Below are 23,222 nucleotides of genomic sequence, written 5' to 3'. Positions count from 1 at the left end.
CTCAATACTCTGTACCAGTGTCAAGTGAAACACTCCCATTTAGCGAGGCTTTTATAAGTGGTCGTCCATATCCCTGGTGAATTGGAGAGATGCGTAATGCATATTTAATGACACATAATAAATATTTTGTTAAATTAGTAAGGCCTGGATTACTCCCATGTTACAGACCTAGATACATTTTTCATGCCAGTATCCCATTGGGGGCTAAATGTGTCTTGGTTTATTGATGAAAACGCATATACATATCAATACATTTCAATCAATCAAATGTATTTATAAAGCCCTTTTTACATCAGCTGATGTCACAAAGTGCTACACAGATGTAGAAGCATGGTGGCTAGGAAAAACTCCCTAGAAAGGCAGGAACCTAGGAAGAAACCTAGAGAAGAACCAAGCTCTGAGGGGTGGCCAGTCCTCTTCTGGCTGTGTCGGGTGGAGACTATAACAGTACATGGACAAGATGTTCAAACATTCATAGTTGACTAGCAGGGTAAAATAATAATAATCACAGTGGTTGTAGAGGGTGCAACAGGTCAGCACCTCAGGAGTAAATGTCAGTTGGCTTTTCATAGTTGGCTTTTCGAGACAGCAGGTCCGGTAGAGAGAGTCGAAAACAACAGGTCCGGGACAAGGTAGCATGTCCGATGAACAGGTCAGGGTTCCGTAGCCGCAGGCAGAACAGTTGAAACTGGAGCAGCAATACGACCAGGTGGACTGGGGACAGCAAGGACAGTTGATCCCTTTAGCGCATATCATTGAAAGCCAGCGGCTCCTGGTGTTTCAGTGGTGGGCTGAAGAAAAATAGCACACTTGTCTAGTCTACAAGACCAGGGTTGGTCTACAGATGCCTTTAATGCAACAGTGAGAATTGTTTTATTTATTTGGTGTTATGGACAATCTTATTGGGTCCATATTACTCATATAGGCCTATGTCTACCCGAATACACACAGGCTCACACCCTGAGAGAGAGAGAGAGAGAGAGAGAGAGAGAGAGAGAGAGAGAGAGAGAGAGAGAAATAGGGCTGCGCATTCTGTTGCATTTTCCATAATCTTTTTGCATGATAGGGGAGTTTACTCATATCACAACTGAATGCCACAGTTAACATCTCTCAGTGTGCAGGGCAGGTCCACTACCTTGCACTGTGCTCTCACTGCCAGCTGCCAGTGCTAGACACTACTCATTAAGAAAAAACGCTCATAAGTCACAACTGACCAATCCAACCACGAATCCCCCAGTCCCTAGGAATTTCTCCAGTCTCGGACCTCTCCCCTGCGGATATAAGACCACGGCACTGCCAACAGACAGTCGCAACAGAACGACGGATATGAACTAGCTAGCCTACTCTTAAACAATGAGCTGAAGCTGGACAGTCAACACGGAAGAGACCTAGTTCACTCACTCATCTGCGACCGACGCTGGAATGACGGAACGTGGTCCATATTTTTCACCGCTGTAGGCTAAAGCCTTGCACTTTTTTGAGATCGGCTACCTGGACTTGATAAGACAGCGTCTCCCAACGCCGTCCACTGAGGATGGGGACTTTTATACGGAAAATAGTAATCATACTCTTCAATTATTTTGTTTATTTTTTACTGTAAATTCTTGCGCGTCTGATTTCGAGGAGGGAATCCTTAGTCTGTTTTTGCAACCCGCCTTTTGAATGATGCAAATCTACAGCAAATCTCGCGCTGGTTTTCCGCACGTTCGGGCGACTAGTCGTTAAATAGCTATTACTTTTATTGACAGGTGCATTGGAGATGCCACAGGTGCATGGTATGGATTTTATATGAAACACATTCCCATTGATCGCATATATTAAGTGCACCAATATTGACGATTGCATGTGTTTTTATTAGCTTGGAGAGATAGTTGAATATGTAGGCGAGGTGTAGTAATTTACCTGCCTTCTGAACGGCAAACGATTTCTATGTCACTCAGCATTCTTTATAGCCATTAAGCGAGACTGTGAGCACAATGGAACTCAAAGTAGAATCCGAAGAAATGGACTGCAACCAGCCACCCCCAGTTGAAGCTTTTGCGCAAAACTCAACGCTGCACGGAATTTCGCACATTTTCACCTATGAGAGGGTCTGCATCAAGCGCTGTCTATGGGTCGTGTTCTTCCTGGGCTCCTTGACTTTCTTACTGTTTGTGTGCGTGGACCGAATACACTTCTACCTGGAGTACCCTCACGTCACCAAACTGGACGAGATCTCGACCCCGGTGATGGTGTTCCCCGCTGTCACATTCTGCAACCTCAACTCGTTCCGCTTCAGTCGCGTGACGCGCAATGACCTGTACCACGCAGGGGAGCTGCTAGCGCTGCTAAACCAGAGGTGATGTAAACAAGTCACACGCAGTGGCACGTGATTCTCTATAGAATGCACTAGGTTACTTTTGTCCAGAGATCCAGCAAAACATTTGAATAGTAGGGTATGTTGCCAATGGGCAAAAACTGGTTGAGTCAACATTGTTTCCATGTCATCAAAAAATAAATACATGTGAGGGCGTTGAATCAAGGTGGGAAACTAATTGGATTTGCAAAAAGTCATCAATGTAAGGCCATTTAGTCTTTTTTCACCCACATTTGAACCTTCATCCAATGATGGTGAAATGTTTTGTTGATTTGTCGTTTAATTCATGTTAGTTGCCAACTCAACCAAATGCAAAACAAAACTAGACGTTGAACTGATGTCTGTGTCCAGTGGGTTGTGTATTAACCCTACTAAAAGCAACACTCAGGTGTAACACTCAACACTTTTTACCTTAACACCGAGATTTTAACAATTGCAAATTTGCTGTGCATCCTTAGGCAAACACATTTTTACAGGAAATAAGTTGGCACAATTCATAGTTTTATTTTATAAAGATAGATACTTTGAAAGGGTGTGTTTTTCCCCAAACATACTCACCATAACTAATTCCACAAATTTTCTATATAAACAAGTGGATTATTTATCTTTAGCCTCCCCTACTGGTGTATACTGTGTATATATACATATATCTAAGTTCATAGATTTAACTTAATTAGATTACATATATAACGGTTTCTAAATGACAAAATATTACATACATTTACCTCAAAATATTCTATATATATATATAAAAAGTTCATAAACCTAATAGTCTTGGTCCCCTAAAATGGGGAGACCATGTACAGAAAGGGCTGTGATTTCTAAACGGTTATGCTCAGTCTGAGTCTGCACTCTATCATTTCAAATCCAAAGTGCTTGAGTACACTCCCAAAACAAACAAAAAAATTGTCACTCTCCGAATACTTTTGGAGCTCACTGTATGTAACTTTTTCTAAATGACAAATATTACATACATTTACCTTAATCTTTTGTTGGAGTGAGATAAGGAATTGAGATGAGAGATTACATTTTTAGTTGAGCAAGAGTAGTGGGAGCCAGGGAAAGTGTTGGTGACATGAAATGGTTTCTGTGAAATGAAAGGCTGGGAGCATTTTACCCCAGTGGGGGAGGGGGGGAATCAAAGAGAGTTAATTAGTCATAGTCAGTAGTTACCTCAAGGTAGTTACATCCTCGGGAAGCACTTTGTCACTCTGATACTTCCATTTCCTTACTGTTGGTGAGTCATGCCAGCCACGCTTAGAGAGAAAGCCCCGATTTGTCTGCCTTGGATGGATGAGCCGAGAGGACTTTGCCATCACAAAACCCCAGAGAAGAACAACAACAGCTCAGTGAGAGAATGGTATTAACGCCTCGCTCATTGGTCCACAGCTCCATGTAGTCTACAACTTGGAATAAAAAGATATGTGGGACTTAAAACGCCGGAAAAGGGCTCTGATGGCTCTGATTAACATGAGCCAAAGTTAAACCATATTTGAAAGAATGCATTTTGTTGACTCTCGAAGACCGCCCTCCACAGTCGTTTCTGTATATTGTCATTTTAGTCCCAGCATTCCATCAACCTCATTGTTACCCTACTCAAAACCTACAGTTGCTTGATGTTTCCACTAGGAATGACAGAAAATGTATAGTTATCTAAAGTTTAAAAAAAAATTATATTGTAAACCGTAACAGACCATTTGGTCTAGGTCTGTGAACTAGACATGGGCAAGAAGAGGAGGGTGCAGAGGGGGGTGGGGGGTGCATGATATTACAGACAGACTGTTATATAACAGACAGTTTATGACTAATACCAGCCTGAGACACTGTGATAAACACACTGCTATCCCCATGGTGTCAGTTTCGTCTCAGAAATGTCAGCGCTGATGGTTGATGAGACAATCACAGCAGCCCTGTCTGACTCTGCATCTCTCCCTGTTTGATTGTTGACGCCTGCTGGACTTTGCAGCAACAGCTGCTGCATTTCCTCAACGCACACAGCATCTGACGTGGAGTTACAGGAAACACACACTCACACACAAGTGGAGAGGAAGGACTGTCACTGGACAGAGAGAGACAGCAGAAAGAGCGAGAAAGAGAGAGGGAGTGAAGAGACAAGAGATAGATAGGAGGGAGCAGACGAGAGATGGCTGAAAAAGATGGAGAGAAAAACTAGAACTGACCGAATTAGGGATATAAAGCCCATCAGGCACCAGTGTGTTTGGTGGTTTGGTTTTCATTCAGGGAGAAATGTCCCCATTTCATAATTTATGACAATTCCACACTGTCGCTAAAATTAGCACTTCAATCACGGTGGTATGGCTGATGAAACCTTTGTACAATGTAACATCTGGTGTAGGTTTCTGTTTCTTGAGAGATATAAATTGTTCATATTTGTGAATTAAGCTTTATGAATGAGTAAATATCCTTATCCTCCCTCTCAGGGGAAGAAACTTGTGTCACATTATCAACAGTGATCAGTTCCAATGTAATATCATATGACAGCAGACCCAGTATCTGTTTGAAATGGTAGACCAACGTTCCACAATCTCGTGGGCACTTGGTCTGAGGCAACATTTATATTGTTATGTTGAACCCATATTCTTCAGAAAAGAAAGAACTCGGTAGATGAGATAAAAGGGCAAGCTTTTCATTTCCCAAGAGGGAGAATTTAACAATTGCCATTTTCAAGAAGTCTCTGCTTTTTCCATTCAGGGAGTCACTGAGAATGGTTGCTTAGCAGAGAGGAAAATATCAGGCTTTCTTCCCCAATCCCACAACTTTAAAAACATTTGAGTTGTTTGGCAAATTAGAGTTGGTGCTTATTCACTTATCCCGTCTCCCAAGGTAGAGAGGCAATGTAGTTATTCCCTCATTTGTTAAGCCCTCATCCAGAAATGAAAGCACTTTTGGTGTGAAATCCAATTGAGCATCGCTCTCTCTCTCTTTCTACCCTCTGTCTCTTTCTCTCTCTCTCTCCCTGCCACTTTCAGTGTTTGCAATGGCTGGTCTGGGGAAATGTTTTGTGGCGTGATATTAAAACTCCATCCATACTAGGGAAAAAGTGTCGGCTGGGGCTGATTCTGCCAGACTTGTGTGCGTTTGGGATTTTATTTCATACTGTAAGTGCACACTTGGCAGCTTTGTCCACACAACAATATTGGGTAGCAAAGGTCTCAACTCTATTAAGTCCTCCTTTAATCAACGGAAGGCTTTGCCTGAGATGGCACTTAGCAACATCTAAATTGGATCAGATCAGTACTTTCCGAGGAACTGGGCCATGCTCTCACCTCATCGGCATAATGAGGTTTTGAACCAAATTTGAGAGGTGGAATAGTAGGTAGGCAATTCAATGTTTAATGGCTTTCAGTTTGATGATTCTGGCTTTCTACTGAACTTAGATTACTCAAGGGATTTGATGGCCCTGTAACCCCTAGTCTTTTTACATAGATTGGCCACACAGTTTAATGCAACACTCTACTTTTGAGATTTGTTGTGTGTCCATTCACACTGCCAACACCAATTGTTCCTGAGCACAAATCTGACTATAATCCCCTCCTTATGAGCCAAACCTATTTGAAAAAGCCTAAATCCTGCTCATTCTTTTACAGCCCTATAAAGTTTTGACGTGTTTAATGATACCACAGCACGGCATCGCCAAGTCAATATGGAGTGTGCCAGTTGACGTTATGTTGCTATGTATTCTTGCTGGGCAGTAGGCAAACATTATGGTCAGATTTAGCTGGCCTCTCAGCTGCTCTATTAAAAGATGAACTCCCACTGATAATGCTGTGTGAGTGGGATGACTCTCCCTTTCCACTGTGACTCACGCGCAATTATTCTGTATGTAGATGGAATGAGGACAAGCACACACACACGTGTTTCCGCTCTCTCACACACACACACACACACACACACACACACACACACACACACACACACACGGGTACATACATGTACAGTACATACATGTACAGTACATAATACACCCAGAGTTCAGTAGGCTACACACCACAAAATAAACATGTGTGCGGGCACTAGGTACACATGATTTATAGACTTGTGGACACACATGCACACAAACATGTTTTCTAAGTGAGTTGTTTATATGTTTTCTAAGTAACAAAGTACATTTTATAAGTAGACGTTGTGTGAGAGAGCTTTTCATCAAGGCTAGTCTTTCCAGCCAGACTTGAAGCTGAAGTAGCTAGTGCAACACTTCTAGTAGAATATGGCTCATGATCAAGCTAGATCAAGGTTACTACAGCTTAGTCCTTGGAAAAGGTAATAGAAAGACAGTTTGTTTTTCTCAAGAGTTGGGAGAATTCGCTTTATATTAATAAACCAAAACTAAAGAGAGTCGCAATCAATTTATTTTATGTAAGCTCACTGTGTGCTTGTGTCTAAAAACCTCTCAAAAATAATTCATTGTTATTCCATTTCCATACATTCACATCTTATTCTTAAGAGCTCAAGTCTGCGCAAACTGATTGTCATGCTTTCTAAAATATTTTTTTTGTGGGAATCATATCACATTGTATTTGTCAGATGCTTTGTAAACAACAGGTGTAGACTAACAGTGAAATGCTTACTTACCGGCCCTTCCCAACAATGCAGATAAACAAATAGAAATAATAGAAAATAATAACACAAGGAATAAATACACAATGAGTAACGATAACTTGGCTATATACACTGTAACAACTGTCTTCATGAATGGACCAAGGCGCAGCGGGAATGTGGATACTCATAGTTTAATTCAAAAAAAGAGTAAAGCATCCACGGTGAAAAAACAAGACATCAACAGTTTTGCAGGCTAACTAAACGCAGTGCAATAACAACTACCCACAACCCCAAAGAAAAACACACACTACTATATAGGACTCCCAATCAAAGGCAACTCAACACACCTGCCTTCAATTGGGAGTCCAATCACCCACACAACATTTAACACACACAAACCCCCTGCCACATCCTGACCAAAACTAACACAATTACACCCTCTGCTGGTCAGGACGTGACATACACAGAGTACCATTACAGAGTCAATGTGCAGGGGTACGAGGTAATTGTGGTAGATATGTATACTGAACAAAAATATTAACGCAACATTTTTAAAGGGTTCGTCCCAAGTTTTTAATGAGCTGAAATAAAAGATTCCAAAAATTATCCATATGCACAAAAAAATGTATTTCTGTACATTTTGTGCAAAAATTTGTTTGCATCCCTGTTAGTGAGCATTTCTCCTTTGCCAAGATAATCCATCCACCAGACGGGTGTGGCATATCAAGAAGCTGATTAAACAGCATACAATGCCTTGCAAAAGTATTCAACCCCCTTGGCGTTTTTCCTATTTTGTTGCATTACAACCTGTCATTTAAATAAGATTTTGATTTCATGAAATGGACAAACACAAAATAGTCCAAATTGGTGAAGTGAAATGAAAAAAGTTGTTTAAAAAAATTCAAAAAAATACAAAACGGAAAAGTGGTGCGTACGTATGCATTCACCCCCATTGCTATGAAGCCCCTAAATAAGATCTGGTGCAACCAATTACCTTCAGAAGCCACATAATTAGTTAAATAAAGTCCACCTGTGTGCAATCTAAGTGTCAGATGATTTCAGAATATATACACCTGTTCTGAAAGGCCCCAAAGTCTGCAACACCACTAAGCAAGGGGCACCACCAAGCAAGTGGCACCATGAAGACCAAGGAGCTCTCCAAACAGGTCAGGGACAAAGTTGTGGAGAAGTACAGATCAGGGTTGGGTTATAAAAAATATCTGAAACTTTGAACATCCCACAAAGCACCATTAAATCCATTATTAAAAAATGGAAAGGATATGGCACCACAACAAACCTGCCAAGATAGGGCCGCACACCAAAACTCACGGACCAGGCAAGGAGGGCATTAATCAGAGAGGCAACAAAGAGACCAAAGATAACCCTGAAGGAGCTGCAAAGCTCCACAGCGGAGAATAGAGTATCTGTCCATAGGACCACTTTAAGCCGTACACTCCACAGAGCTGGACTTTATGGAAGAGTAGCCAGAAAAAAGCCATTGCTTAAAGAAAAGAATAAGCAAACACATTTGGTGTTCGCCAAAAGGCATGTGGGAGACTCCCCAAACATATGGAAGAAGGTACTCTGGTCAGATGAGACTAAAATTGAGCTTTTTTGCCATCAAGGAAAACGCTATGTATAGTACAAACCCAACACCTCTCATCATCCCGAGAACCCTATCCCCACAGTAAAGCATGGTGGTGGCAGCATCATGCTGTGGAGATGTTTTTCATCGGCAGGGACTGGGAAACTGGTCAGAATTGAAGGAATGATGGATGGCGCTAAATACAGAGAAATTATTGAGGGAAACCTGTTTCAGACTTGCAGAGATTTGAGACTGGGACGGAGGTTCACCTTCCAGCAGGACAATGACCCTAAGCATACTGCTAAAGCAACACTCAAGTGGTTTAAGGGGAAACATTTAAATGTCTTGGAATGGCAAATCAAAAACAGGTTTTTACAATTTTTTGCAAATGTAAAAAAAACTGAAATGCCTTATTTACATAAGTATTCAGACCCTTTCCTATGAGACTCGGTCAATGCAGGTAGTCTGGGTAGCTATTGGTTAACTATTTAACTAACTATTTAGCAGTCTTGTGGCTTCGGGGTAGAAGCTGTTCACGGTCCTGTTGGTTCCACTCTTGCTGCATTGGCACCGCTTGCCGTGCGGTAGCAGAGAGAACCGTTTATGACTTGGGCGAATTGAGCCTTTGACAATTTTTAGGGTCTTCCTCTGACACCGCCTGGTATAGTGATCTTGGATGGCAGGGAGCTCGGCCCCAGTGATGTACTGGGCCTTCCTCACTAACCTCTGTAGCGCCTTGCAGTCAGATACCAAGCAGTTGCCATAAAAAGGGATAATTCAGCCCGTCTAGATGCTCTCAATGGTGCAGGTGTAGAAGTTTTTGAGGATCTGAGGGCCCATGCGTAATGTGGAAGAGTCGTTGTCGTGCCTTCTTTACATCTGTGTTGGTGTGTGTGGACCATGACAATTCCTTAGTGATGTGGACACTTAGGAACTTGGAGCTCTTGACTCACTCCACTACAGCCCTGTCGATGTGGATGGAGGCGTACTCTGCCCTCCGTTTTCTGTAATCCACAATCAGCTTGTTTGTCTTGCTGATGTTAAGGGAGAGGTTGTTATCCTGGCACCACACTGGCAGGTTATTGATCTCCTCCCTATAGGCTGTCTCATCGTCGTCGTGGTCAGGCCTACCACCGTCGTGTCGTCAGCAAACTTAATGATGGTGTTGGAGTCATGCGCGGCCACACAGTCGTGGGTGAACAGGGGGTACAGTGGGAGACTAACCATGCACCCCTGAGGGGCCCCTTGTTGAGGGTCAGCGTGGCGGTTGTATTGTTGCCCATCCTCAGCATCTGGGGTGGACCACTAAGAAGTCCAGGATCCAGTTACAGAGGGAGGTGTTTAGTTCCAGAGTCCTGAGCTTAGTGATCAGCTTTATGGGCACTATGGTGTTGAACGCTGAGCTATGGTCAATCAACAGCATTCTCCTCTTGTCCAGATGGGAGAGGGCAGTGTGGAGTACAATAGAGATTGCATCATCTGTGGATCTGTTGGGGTGGTATGCGAATTGGAGGGGGTCCAGGGGGTCTGGGATGATGGTGTTGATGTGAGCCATGACCAGCTTTTCAAAGCATTTCATGGCTACAGACAGATTACCATGGCGTTCTTGGGCACAGGGACTATGTTAGTCTGCTTGAAGGTATTAAAGAGTGGGAAGAGGAATAGCAGGAAAAGGGAATGAATCTACCTCTGTTTGAATATGCTGAAATCGAACATTTGTGACTAGACTAATAAAACTCCCTCTTTTGGACTCCTTCCTTCTCGCTTTCTTTATGTCTCTCTCTCTCTTTTCTCTCTCTCCTTCGCTCTCTCTCTGTCTCTCTAGGTATGAGATCAGGGACACCCATTTGGTGGAGGAAAGTGTTCTGGAGACCCTGAAGGTCAAGGCTGACTTCCACAACTTCAAGCCCCGCCCCTTCAACATGCGTGAGTTCTACGACCGCACAGGACATGACATCAAGGAAATACTGCTGGCGTGTCACTTCCGGGGGGCCGAGTGCAGAGCCGAGGACTTCCAAGTGGTAAGTTACCTGAAGACCTCGGATCGTCTTTCAAGAAAATAGTTTGATGTACCAAAGAGAGGAAAAACAGAATCTGCTATTACTGTATCTCCCAAAAATGGTATAATACAGTATGTGAATCTCCATTCTGCCTCCCGAGTCTGTTCCTAGTGTATCTGACTGCACCTCAAAGTCAAAATTGACCTATTTCACAATTAATTAATTAAATGTATTGCTTTAATGAGCGTGGTGGCCCTACTGTGCTTTGTGACTCAACCAAGCATGAATGCCCTCTTTTGCTCACTCACCATGCCCACAGATGCTGTTTGATAAGTCTGGCAACAAACAGAATCCCTTTTTTGTAATGTGTTTGTTAATTCCTTTAAACAGCGTTTGTACTGTAGAGAGTGGCTGGCACGGCATACTGTGTGCTGCTATCCTCAGAGACGTGGTGTTCAAAGATGCATGTGGGAAGTGGATGTGGAATATGTGGTAGAGAGGGGATGAAAGATGCATGTTGATGGGAGACATTACATTGAGTTGTGGGATTCTGCATGTAAGGGATGGTATATGTGGGTGGCACCGTAAACGTTTGTTCTGTATTTTCTGTAGCTAGCTACTGCTACTTCAACATAAGGTTTTACTTTGAAATCTCCCACTGGGTTACAGTCTCCTCGCCATAAACCTGCTGCATTGGCTGATGATAGATCCAATACCAGTTGCCAAAAGTCTCTCAGGCATCTTCCATTCATTTTCAGTCTTGGAGAGTACACTGCCTTTATGCTCTTCCCACTCCCCCATTGTTTAGTTTCTATAAAATTGTGATTGTCTTGGACACTGGTGATATCTCACCAGAGGACAGTTATAGAGGAGAGAGAAAGAGAGCTACAGTAGTTTTCCTATAATGATGATTGACAGAGCATATCAAGTCCCTTATAGCAGCTGTGGCAAGGAATATTTTATCATTATACTGCACAGTATTCATTCATCTTTGCCATTTTCACTAATGTGAAATGAACTGTGCACTTTCCCAATCATGGCTTACAACACGTAAGTGGTCTAGAGAGGTTGTGATATCTATTATGCGATATTAATTTATCATATATCTTTGCTTATACACTGGCATGCACAGTTTCACAACTGTCTTGTTTGGGTGTATGTACACTGGGTGTACAAAGCATTAGGAACACCTGCTCTTTCCATGACATAGACTGACCTGGTGAATCCAGGTGAAAGCTATGATCCCTTATTGATGTCACTTGTTAAATCCACTTTAATCAGTGTAGATGAAGGGGAGGAGACAGGTTAAAAAATAATTTTTTTAACCCTTGATAATCTTTTTTTTTAACCTTTATTTATCTAGGCAAGTCAGTTTAAGAACAAATTCTTATTTTCAATGACGGCCTAGGAACAGTGGGTTAACTACCTTGTTCAGGGGCAGAACGACAGATTTGTACCGTTGTACCTGTACTTTTGTACCAGCTCGGGGATTTGAACTTGCAACCTTTCGGTTACTAGTCCAACACTCTAACCACTAGGTTACCCTGCCGCCCTGGCACCATCTTAAATTGAGAACATGGATTGTGTATATGTGCCATTCAGAGGGTTAATTGGCAAGACAAAATATTTATGTGCCTTTGAACGGGGTATAGTAGTAGGGGCCAGGCTCACTGTTTGAGTGTGCCAAGAACTGCAACGCTGCTGGGTTTTTCACACCCCTACGAATTGAGGCTGTTCTGAAGGCAAAAGGGGCTGCAACTCAAAATTACGAAGGTGTTCCTAATGTTTGTACGCTCATTGTATTTCAAAAGTTAGATAAGTTTGCATCACAAGTACCCAAGGCTCAAAGTAACCTTTTGATTTTTTATTTAAGAGACAATTTTAGGAGCGGAGTGTTTTTTAAAGTATTTTCTCTTTAATACATCTTTAAAATTAAAAGCCCCGGCAGGCTGACACTGTCCTGTTCCACTCCCCTCCTGTCCTCGCAGCACTCCTTAGAGAGAGTGGGAGAAAGAGAGCAAGAGAGAGAGCGTGAGCGAGCGAGAGGGAGAGAGAAGGAGAGTGCGTGAGAGAGAGCGTGTGAGAGAGACATTTCTCTCCCCTTTGAAGACTGGCGTGGCTCTCAGGAAATTGCATCTGGACAGTTAGGACTAGGGTTGCAAAGGGAGGGTATACTACCACTAAACTATCATAATTTGGGTATCTTTCAAGGATTTTATGTAATCTATCGCAAGACATCTAGTGGCCCTTTTGGGTACTTCAGATTATCACAGGTGTCTGTAATAATCTCTGGCCCTCTGTGTGGCCTTATCACATGTACAATATATGAAATAATTAAATAAGGTGATCTAAAATAAAATATAATGACAAAGCTCCGACCCAACTTTGCTATTTTGTGATTATTTGGAAATTTTTGACAACATGTATCCGCTATAATTTCTTATGATCTAAAAAAAAACTTTGAACATCAGATCTGTAAACTACCAGAATTTGGGTATCTTTCAAGGATTTTATGTAATCTATCACAAGACATCTAGTGGCCCTTATATTAACTGTGTGACTTGATCTCTAGTCGTGCTCAATTGTTCTGTCACTTCTTGTATGGTGAGCGCCATTAAATCAAACAAGCATTTATTAAGAATCTCGCAGATCGACTTCGCCCAACTCTTCACCATGCTTGAAAATATGAAAAGTTGTACTAAGTGATGTGTTTGCCACAAACATATCGCTTTGTATTCAGGATAAAAAGTTAATTTCTTTGTCACATTTTTATGTTTTGGAATATTTGTATTCTGTACAGGCGTCCTTATTTTCACTCTGTCATTCAGGTTAGTATTGTGGTGTAAGTACGATGTTGTTGTTCCATCCTCAGTTTTCTCCAATCACAGCCATTAAACGTCGTAACTGTTTTAAAATCACCATTGGCCTCATTGTGAAATCCCTGAGCGTTTTCCTTCCTCTCCGGCAACTGAGTTAGGAAGGACGCCTGTATCGTTGTAGTGACTGGGTGTATTGATACACCATCTGAAGCATAATTGATAACTTCACCATGCTCAAAGGGAAATTCAGTGTCTGTTTTTTTTTTTTTTTTCACCCATCTACCAATAGGTGCCCTTCTTTGCGAGGCTTTGGAAAACCTCCCTGGTCTTTGTGGTTGATTCTGTGCTTGAAATTCCCTTCTCAACTGAGGGACCTTACATATAATTGTATGTGTGGGGCACAGAGATGGGGTAGTCATTCAAAAATAATCTTAAGCACTATTATTGCACACATTTCCTCCGACCATTTCCTGGTTGCTAAAATTCTTATAGTTTGCCTAATTTCAGTTTATGTGACAAAACAAAACTAAAGAACGGGAAGCATAGAAATAGCACACATAGAACAGATCTACTGCTTCTTAGACTTGCTTTCAATAAGCATGACAGATCTATAACTCACATTTCTATCTGAATTTGGTCGGTTTTCCCAAAAAGTTACATCTTGCATCTTTAAGTGGAAATCGCTCAACAATCATTCTCATGATAGCACTTTGGTAATAGTCAGTGACAAATATCATAGGTAATCAGGGATGGGCTTGGTTAAGACCCTGGATGTGAGACCAAAGGATAGCTGTAGATCACTGGTCACCAACCTTTTCTGAGTCAAGATCACTATCGCAGTCAAAAAGCAAGCTGAGATCTACTGCTCAGATGTTCTTTTTTACATTAACCTCACACGAACAGTTTTGTAGGAATGAGGTTTGGGCAGTAGGCCTAATACATTATCACAGCATATTGGCTATTTGATTGGCCTGCCAATATTGTTAATCATACCATATTATATTTAAAAACTCGAGCTTTGATAACAAAATAGATCAGTTGGTTTAGCACTTGAAATTATTTGCTTTTTATTTTACTGGACTGATGGTACCTGCATCTGATGGTCAATGAGGTAAAATCATGACGTCAGTGATCTTCAGTTCGAAAATTCGGAGCTCTAGAAAGTTGTCTGAGTTTCCGACTTGGAATTCCAAGTTGGATGACGTTCAAAACTATTTTTCCCAACCGCCTCACACGGTTCCTGCTCTCTCCTTCCTTTCCTCCAGTGAGACTGACCAGAGAGAGGGGACACCGTCTTCCACCGGATGATGAAACTCGAGTCGCACTGCATCTGCCTCATGCACAAATTCATGTTGTTCCTATGACCAGAGGCAGTTAAATATTTCGTAATATTAAAATCGACACAACGAGCTGCTAATAATAATACAACGCAGGGCTATCGATACTTGGCTACTCATTCATTGCAGCTGCAGCCCGAGCGGAAGTACGGAGAAGCGCGTTTTGTAATAGTGTTGATTAAAAACAGTGACAGCGCTGAATATAAACTTAAACATGAACTCACTCATAAAAACAGCAGCTCTTTGCTGTATTCGTTGACAGTCTCTCTGTGGTCGTGGTTTTAAAAGTTATTAAATCTTACGTAGGCTAGTAGCCTATTAAACTTGGCTGTGGCCAGGGTCATGGAAGCTCTGTAGCCACGGTGATTTGACCTATCCAATTGGGCAGCGCAGTAGGTGCACTCGAGTTAGTCACAGATTTGCCAGTCTGCCGGGAAGGCGGAGTTTGTCTCATGGGAACACTTTGCCCAACCGGTGCGCAGGACTTTTAAATCAAGTGCACCTACCGGCAACAGCTCAACATGATTTAAGAAAAGGAGCGCAATCCTTTATCGTTCGTTGACTTTTCTACAGAAATATTTGGTGATCGACTAGGAATGCCTTGAAGATCGCGATCGACAGGTTGGCGACCACTGCTGTAGATAGATCAATTCTCCAGTAGGTGCTGCCCAGCGTAGTGTTTTTTTCTGATAGTGGAAGATCTGACGTTGTTTTAAAGGTACAAATTCAACAGATTTTATACAAGGTTTGTCTTATACAAGGTTTGTCTTGTTGAAATTTGTTTACCATGATGACATAATCCTGTGGTTGAAATTTCACCCTCAAAACAACAGTTTACGTTAATGTATTTTCCACGTAGATTCCACGTCACAATACGTTGACAAAATACATTGAAACAACGTTGATTCAACCAGATTGTGCGCAGGGGGTTGAGGTCAGGTGATATGTTATCATCTCATTATCCAATCATTACGCTCAGTTGAGTAAGATCCTATCGAGGATGAGTTTGATTTGATTTTGCCTTGGACAATAATTGTGAATTATTAATTCTGTTATGATATGCCAATCACTGGGATGGAGATTATATATTGCAGAAAGTGCCTGGGGAGATGGATGCTTGTAGCCTACATTTTAACAACCAATCCAATGACTTGGAATAGTGGCAGGCCCAATTGCATCTGATTAAAAACTGACTGGTGTTGACCAGGAAAAAATCCCACTCATTTAATTAAAAGATTAGAAAATCATCCTTCATAGATAGTCTAAGAATGAGGTTGTTATAATAACTATTGATTTATTTGAAGGGTTATCTTCAAAGTAGTAGCCCTATGTACGTGTCAATGTATGGAGATGCATTACTTTCCTCTCGATATGCACTGAGTACTTTTTGAATCATTCACTTTTGGCTGATTTGCATTATTCATGTCGGTACCCAAACATACCCCCTGGGTGTAAGTGAGGTTATTAAGACGTAATGATAGTGCGCTACTGCGAGAAGCAACTTGGAAACATATTTGCCTGAGATATTCATATCCACAATCAAAGTGTTTTGAGAAAGAGTGTAAATTGCGAAGTGATTTCCAAATGAATAAGCATCAATGATAAAGAGGCAGCAATTACAGAGTCATTCAGTGAATCCTCCACCCTTCCTGGCTGTCAATGACAGAGGGTTGAAGGGAATGATCATGGATAATTGGCCTCTTAAACATGGCCGTGGGACAAAGAGATGGAGCTGGTTCAAAAAGCCTCTCAATTGAACTGAAGGAGAGAATTGAAAGGAGTGAGCGAGCGAGGTGGAGAGAGAGAGAGAAAGACAGAGCGACTGAGAGAGAATGTAGAGTGAGAGCAGAATCAGAGAGAGCGAGAGAGAGAGGTGGAGAGAGAAAGAGAGACGGAGTGACTGATAGAATGTAGAGTGAGAGCAGGATCAGAGAGAGCGAGAGAGAGAGGTGGAGAGAGAAAGAGACAGAGCGACAGAGAGAGAATGTAGAGTGAGAGCAGGATCAGAGAGAGAGATACAGTAAGAGAAAGGGTGAGAAAGCATCCTGCTCTGGGGAGCTCTGCCTCATGCTCTGCTGGGCGGCACCTCTCTCTTCTTTGTCAAAAGCAGGCTTTGACAAGTCTACCCAGGGAACCAAGTTTAAAGTTTAAAGTTGTATTAGTCGTATGTACAGGATCCACATGGTATACACCATCCAACGAAATGCTCACTTGCAGCATCCTTACTTGCTGGAACCAGGCACAGCAGCTCTGTTAGGTTACTGTGTGCTTCTTCTGAGCTCTCTGCTATACTCTGTGCCATGACCGCTGTGCTATTACTTCCTCTGATCACACTGTCTGTCTGTCATGTTGATGCTGGCAACAACCTTTTCCTTGAGAAGTTTTTCGGTGATAGACAAATGCAAAGAAACAAATCGTTGGCTTCCTCACTAAAACAAATGTTGATCTTTGCTGTGGAAATGACGGAGTCCATCTAAATCATCTGGGCTCCTGGACTCCACACATTTCAAGGCTGCGTTGAAACAATGACTGGTAAATGATCCAGGACCAGCTCAGTTAATCCCTACCATTGTGACAATGAGTCGTCATAATGCTGCATCAAATGTACATGATCTTAGGGGCATTGGCAAACACAATGTAAGTAATTTAATTTATGTACCCCTAATTGCACCGAATACATCTGTTTGAGCCTATAAACCAGAGTTACACTGTTAGCACTGAGGCGGTGTGCAATAGTAGGAAGACCACTTTATGCAGCTATCAGCTCCAATGTAAATAACATGAATTAGTGATAAGCTTCCCAGCAAAGCATTAAAAACAATCAAGCAACCCAGAAAAGTGCTAAAAATAGCCCATATTAACATATGTAGCCTAAGAAACAAGGTCCATGAAGTCAATAACTTGCTTGTAACAGATGACATTCACATTCTGACTATCTCTAAAACTCACTTAGATAATACCTTTGATGATACAGTGGTAGCAATACATGGTTCTAACATCTACCGAAAAGACCGAAATGCCAACGGAGGCGGTGTTGCAGTCTATATTCAGAACCACATTCCTGGAAAGCTTAGAGACAATCTAATTTTAAATACTGTTGAAGTAATATGGCTACAGGTTCATCTGCCTCACCTAAAGCCCATTCTGGTGGGAAGCTTCTATAGACCACCACGTGCTAACAGTCAATATCTGGATAATATGTGTGAAATGCTACAGAGAAGTATATTTTCTGTGTAATTTCAATATTGACTGGCTATCATCAAGCTGCCCACTCAGGAAAAAACTTCAAACTGTAACCAGTGCCTGCAACCTGCATCAGGTTGTCAGTCAACCTACCAGGGTTACAAACAGCACAGGAATTAAATCATCAACATGTATAGATCACATCTTTACTAATGCTGCAGATATTTGCTTTAAAGTAGTATCCAAATCAGTATTGATCACAATATCATAGCCATGTCTAGGAAAACCAAAGTTCCAAAGGCTGGGCCTAATATAGTGTATAAGAGGTCATACAATAGGTTTTGTAGTGATTCATATGTTGATGATGTAAATAATATTTGCTGGTGTGTGGTGTGTAATGAGGAGCAACCAGACACTGCACTTAACGCATTTATGAAACGACCTATTCCAGTTACTAATAAGCACGCACCCATTGAGAAAATGACTGTAAAAACTGTTAAATCCCCTTGGATGGATGAGGAATTGAAAAATTGTATGGTTGAGAGGGATGAGGCAAAATGTACAGTTGGAGACCAACTGATTGGCAAATGTGACTAAACTAAATAAAAATAAAAATAAACTACACTATGAAACAAAGATAAATAATATAAAGAATGATAGTAAAAAGCTTTGGGGCACCTTAAATGAAATTTTGGGGAAAAAATGCCAACTCGGCTCCTTCATTCATTGAATCAGATGGCTCATTCATCACAAAGCCCACTGATATTGCAAACTACTTTAATTACTTTTTCATTGGCAAGATAAGCAAACTTAGGGATGACATGCCAGCAACAAACGCTGACACTACACGTACAAGTATATCGGACCAAACTATGAAAGACAAGAATTGTACTTTTGAATTCCATAAAGTCAGTGTGGAAGAGGTGAAAAAATTATTGCTGTCTATCAACAATGACAAGACACCGGGGTCTGACAATCGGGATGGAAAATTACTGAGGATAATAGCAGACGATATTGCCACTCCTATTTGCCACATCTTCAATTTAAGCCTACTAGAAAGCGTGTGCACTCAGGCCTAGAGGGAAGCTAAAGTCATTCCGCTACCCAAGAATAGTAAAGCCCCCATTACTGGCTCAAATAGCCAACCAATCAGCCTGTTACCAACCCTTAGTAAACTTCTGGAAAAAATTGTGTTTGACCAGATACAATGCTATATCACAGTAAACAAATTGACAACAGAATTTCAGCATGCTTATAGGGAAGAACACTCAAGAAGCACAGCATTTACACAAATGACTTATGATTGGCGGAGAGAAATTGATGATACAATTATTGTGGGGGCTGTCTTGTTAGACTTCAGTGCAGCTTTCGACATTATTGATCATAGTCTGCTGCTGGAAAAATGTATGTGTTATGGCTTTACACCCCCTGCTATAATGTGGATAAAGAGTTACTTGTCTAACAGAACACAGAGGGTGTTCTTTAATGGAGTCGATCAAATATAATCCAGTTAGAATCAGGGATTCCACAGGGTAGCTGTTTAGGCCCCTTGCTTTTTTAAATGTTTACTAACGACATGCCACTAACTTTGAGAAAAGCTAGAGTGTCTATGTATGCGGATGACTCAACACTATACACATCAGCTACTACAGCGACTGAAATGACTGCAACACTCAACAAAGAGCTGCAGTTAGTTTCAGAGTGGGTGGCAAGGAATACCTTAGCCCTATATATTTCTAAAACTAAAAACATTGTATTTGGAACAAAACACTCACTAAACCCTTAACCTCAACTAAATCTTGTAATAAATAATGTGGAAATTGAGCAAGTTGAGATGACTAAACTGTTTGGAGTAACCCTGAATTGTAAACTGTCATGGTCAAAACATATAGATGCAGTAATAGCTAAGATGGGGAAAAGTCTGTATATAATAAAGCTATGCTCTACCTTCTTAACAACACTATCAACAGGGCAGGTCCTACAGGCCCTAGTTTTGGTCGCACCTGGACTACTGTTCAGTCGTGTGGTCAGGTGCCACAAAAAAGGACTTAGGAAATGGCTCAGAACAGGGCAGCACGGCTGGCCCTTGGATGTACACAGAGAGCTAATATTAATAATATGCATGTCAATCTCTCCTGGCTGAAGGTGGAGGAGAGATTGACTTCATCACTACTTTTATTTATGAGAGGTATTGACATGTTGACTGCACCGAGCTGTCTGTCTAAACTTCTAGCACACAGCTCGGACACCCATGCATACCTCACAAGACATGCCACAAGACTATGGGAGGCACACAGTACTACATAGAGCCATGACTACATGGAACTCTATTCCACATCAAGTTACTCATGCCAGCAGTAAAATTAGATTTAAAAAACAGATATAAAAACACTTTATGGAACAGCGGGGACTGTGAAGCAACACAAACATTGGCACAGACACATGCAAACGCACACAATAACATACACGCTATACATACACATGGATTTAGTACTGTAGATATGTGGTAGTGGTGGAATAGGGGCCTGAAGGAACACAGTGTGTTGTGAAATCTGTGAATGTATTAATGTTTTAATGTTTTTTAAATTGTATAAACTGCCTTCATTTTGCTGGAACCCAGGAAGAGTAGCTGCTGCTTTGGCAGCAGCTAATGGGGATCCATAATAAATACAAATACAAACTAAAATGTGCTGTTGCCTGTTACATCATCAAATCCCACCTTAATTGGGGTGAAACAAAAGCACTGTGTGAAACCTATTAATAATTAACAAAACTAAGTCAGACTTAACTCATGCGTTGTTGTCACGTGTTGAAGAGTGGCTGTGAGACTGTGGGTGATGCACCCCGGCACACATCAGATCCTCTCTATTCAATCCAATGTAGTCTGGCTGAAATGGGGTTTCTTTTTACAGACATCTGTTTGAGGAAACCCTTCAGCCCTGGCCTGAACCTCCCTAAAATAATAACCTGGGATAAATGTAGGTGAATAGGGATGTCTTTTAGGTTTGTCTCTCGTGACAGCCTTAGCTAATTTGGTTCTGGGTGCCGAGATTACCCTTAGGTTGATAACAGAGAAACATTTTTAAGATCGAGACTAGAGGAACCAGACTAGAGAATGAGCCCCTCCTCCCACTGGCAAGTCGAACAAGAAGCCCCAGGCACTGCATTCCCCACGAGCTGCTCTGTTCTGTTCTGTTGTGTTCACACCCAGTGACACATCATCACCAGGCAGGGTCAGAGACCTCCTGGGCATCAGGACCCTGTCACAACTCCTCACACTCAGGCCCTTGAGCAATGTTTATCCCTCCATTCTCCCTCTCTATTTTTCTCTTCTTTTTTTCTCTAAACAATTTTCCCTCATCTCTCCATTTTGACCACTGCATTGTGCATCCCCTTCACATCACCCCCATGGGCATGACAATTCTCATTATCTTTTCATGCTGCACTCTCTATATCCTCCACCCTTTTCCCTCCTTCTCGCCTTCCCCTGGCATCCCTCTTTTAGTTTCCTGAGCACCAGGTTTTCTAAAAAAGATGTCTTGGCCAAGAGAGGTGAGGTGGACATTTTAGGAGCATGTGAAATCACTTAAGGGGCAGTGCTGAAGGTGATCCCTTATGCCTTTGTGATGAGGCATGCATGCTTTACCAAATGAGTTTCATTCCCTCTGCTGAATACAGTGTGTTTAGTGCTGACCATCTCAGAAGTTTGATCGATGGTGAAGATTTACCTAAAGCAGTGGATGAATACTCATAAAGCTTATGAAGGAAAGTAATGAAGTAATGCTATAGGCTAGCCAAAGTCCAGATGTCAGCACTGGGCCAGCCAAATAAAAGGTGATGGGAGAGTGCATGTAATTGTATGTTTACATATGCTGACAGGCACACACACACACACACACACACACACACACACACACACACACACACACACACACACACACACACACACACACACACTCAGGCATATGCATGCGCATGCAAGCACACACAGACACAGGCACAAACACACACTTGCACACATACACACTCACGCACACAATCGCACACTCACACACACACCTTCATGACTCAAACCGACCAAGAGGGACAAGAGGAACTGACCCAATATTTTTTATTTGATTTGCTTTTCCAATTCTTCATAAAATACAGCAAAACAGATTATAGGCGGCATAGAAAACACATCCAAGGAAGTGCAGAAGTTTAAACTGTATGAAGGCATTTCTCTAACATTGATTATAAGCTTACCCTTTCATGCCTTAGCACAGTCTGATAACCCTTTCCAAACCCCTCATTGAAACTGGCCTCCAGATGAGAGATCAGTGGTGTTGCTCAAACGTGCTCTATTTGCCCAGACCTGAGAGAGAGAGCAAGGGAGAGAGAGAGGGAAAAATGCTCTTTATGAATACATTTCGGACGTGGTAGAAAAACAGTGTGTCTGAAAATAGCTCTCTGCTGGCTGCACGAATCTGCTCTGCACATGGTTTATTTATCCTGAGGATTAGTGCAGGTGACTGGATGGCTGGCTTTCTGTGCTGTGTGTGTTTGATGTAGGTTGGCATGGGCCTCTTTGAATCAGACCCCTTTGATGCTCCTCTGAGGGACAGGCAGAGACAGGAGAGGGGAGCTCTGGTGGTGGAATATAAACTGGACTGGATCGTCCTGTCCCCAAATGCCAGACAAGGGACCGACCTGTAAAACAGTAATTGAGGGAGGGAGAGAGGGAGGGATAGGGAGAGAGAGAGAGGGAGAGGGAAAGAGAGCTGGAGAGAGAGCGGGGGTGAGAGAGACAGAGAGAAAGAGAGAGAGAGGGACAGAGGGCGGTAGATCATTGGGGAGAGGGAGAGAGAGAGGGAGAGAGGGACAGAGGGCGGTAGATCATTGGGGAGAGGGAGAGAGAGAGGGACAGAGGGCGGTAGATCATTGGGGAGAGGGAGAGAAAGAGAGAGAGAGGGACAGAGGGCGGTAGATCATTGGGGAGAGGGAGAGAGGGACAGAGGGCGGTAGATCATTGGGGAGAGGGAGAGGGAGAGAGAGAGGGACAGAGGGCGGTAGATCATTGGGGAGAGGGACAGAGGGCGGTAGATCATTGGGGAGAGAGACAGAGGGCGGTAGATCATTGGGGAGAGGGAGAGGGACAGAGGGCGGTAGATCATTGGGGAGAGGGACAGAGGGCGGTAGATCATTGGGGAGAGGGACAGAGGGCGGTAGATCATTGGGGAGAGAGACAGAGGGCGGTAGATCATTGGGGAGAGGGAGAGGGACAGAGGGTGGTAGATCATTGGGGAGAGGGAGAGGGACAGAGGGCGGTAGATCATTGGGGAGAGGGAGAGGGACAGAGGGCGGTAGATCATTGGGGAGAGGGACAGAGGGCGGTAGATCATT

At 42.4% G+C, this 23,222-nt stretch overlaps 1 protein-coding gene across 2 annotated transcripts in view; it reads left to right on the top strand.

Moving 5' to 3' along the window:
- Positions 1-1,090: 1,090 nt before the first annotated feature.
- LOC106566712 (acid-sensing ion channel 1) overlaps positions 1,091-23,222 on the top strand; it is a 96,816-nt gene continuing 74,684 nt past the window's right edge. Inside the window, exons 1-2 of one of the 2 annotated variants that reach the window (XM_014135021.2) lie at positions 1,091-2,338; positions 10,327-10,522. In XM_014135021.2, the coding sequence (XP_013990496.1) occupies positions 1,977-2,338; positions 10,327-10,522 (558 nt within the window). In that variant the 5' untranslated portion in view covers positions 1,091-1,976. The remainder of the gene's footprint in view (positions 2,339-10,326; positions 10,523-23,222) is intronic. The other variant, XM_014135022.2, reaches the window with a different exon arrangement.

This window comes from Salmo salar, chromosome ssa13 (genome assembly GCF_905237065.1).
Source record: "Salmo salar chromosome ssa13, Ssal_v3.1, whole genome shotgun sequence".
Lineage (NCBI taxonomy): Eukaryota > Metazoa > Chordata > Actinopteri > Salmoniformes > Salmonidae > Salmo > Salmo salar.
The sequence above is the reverse complement of the archived record's forward strand: the minus strand, read 5'-3'. Positions and strand labels throughout refer to the sequence as shown.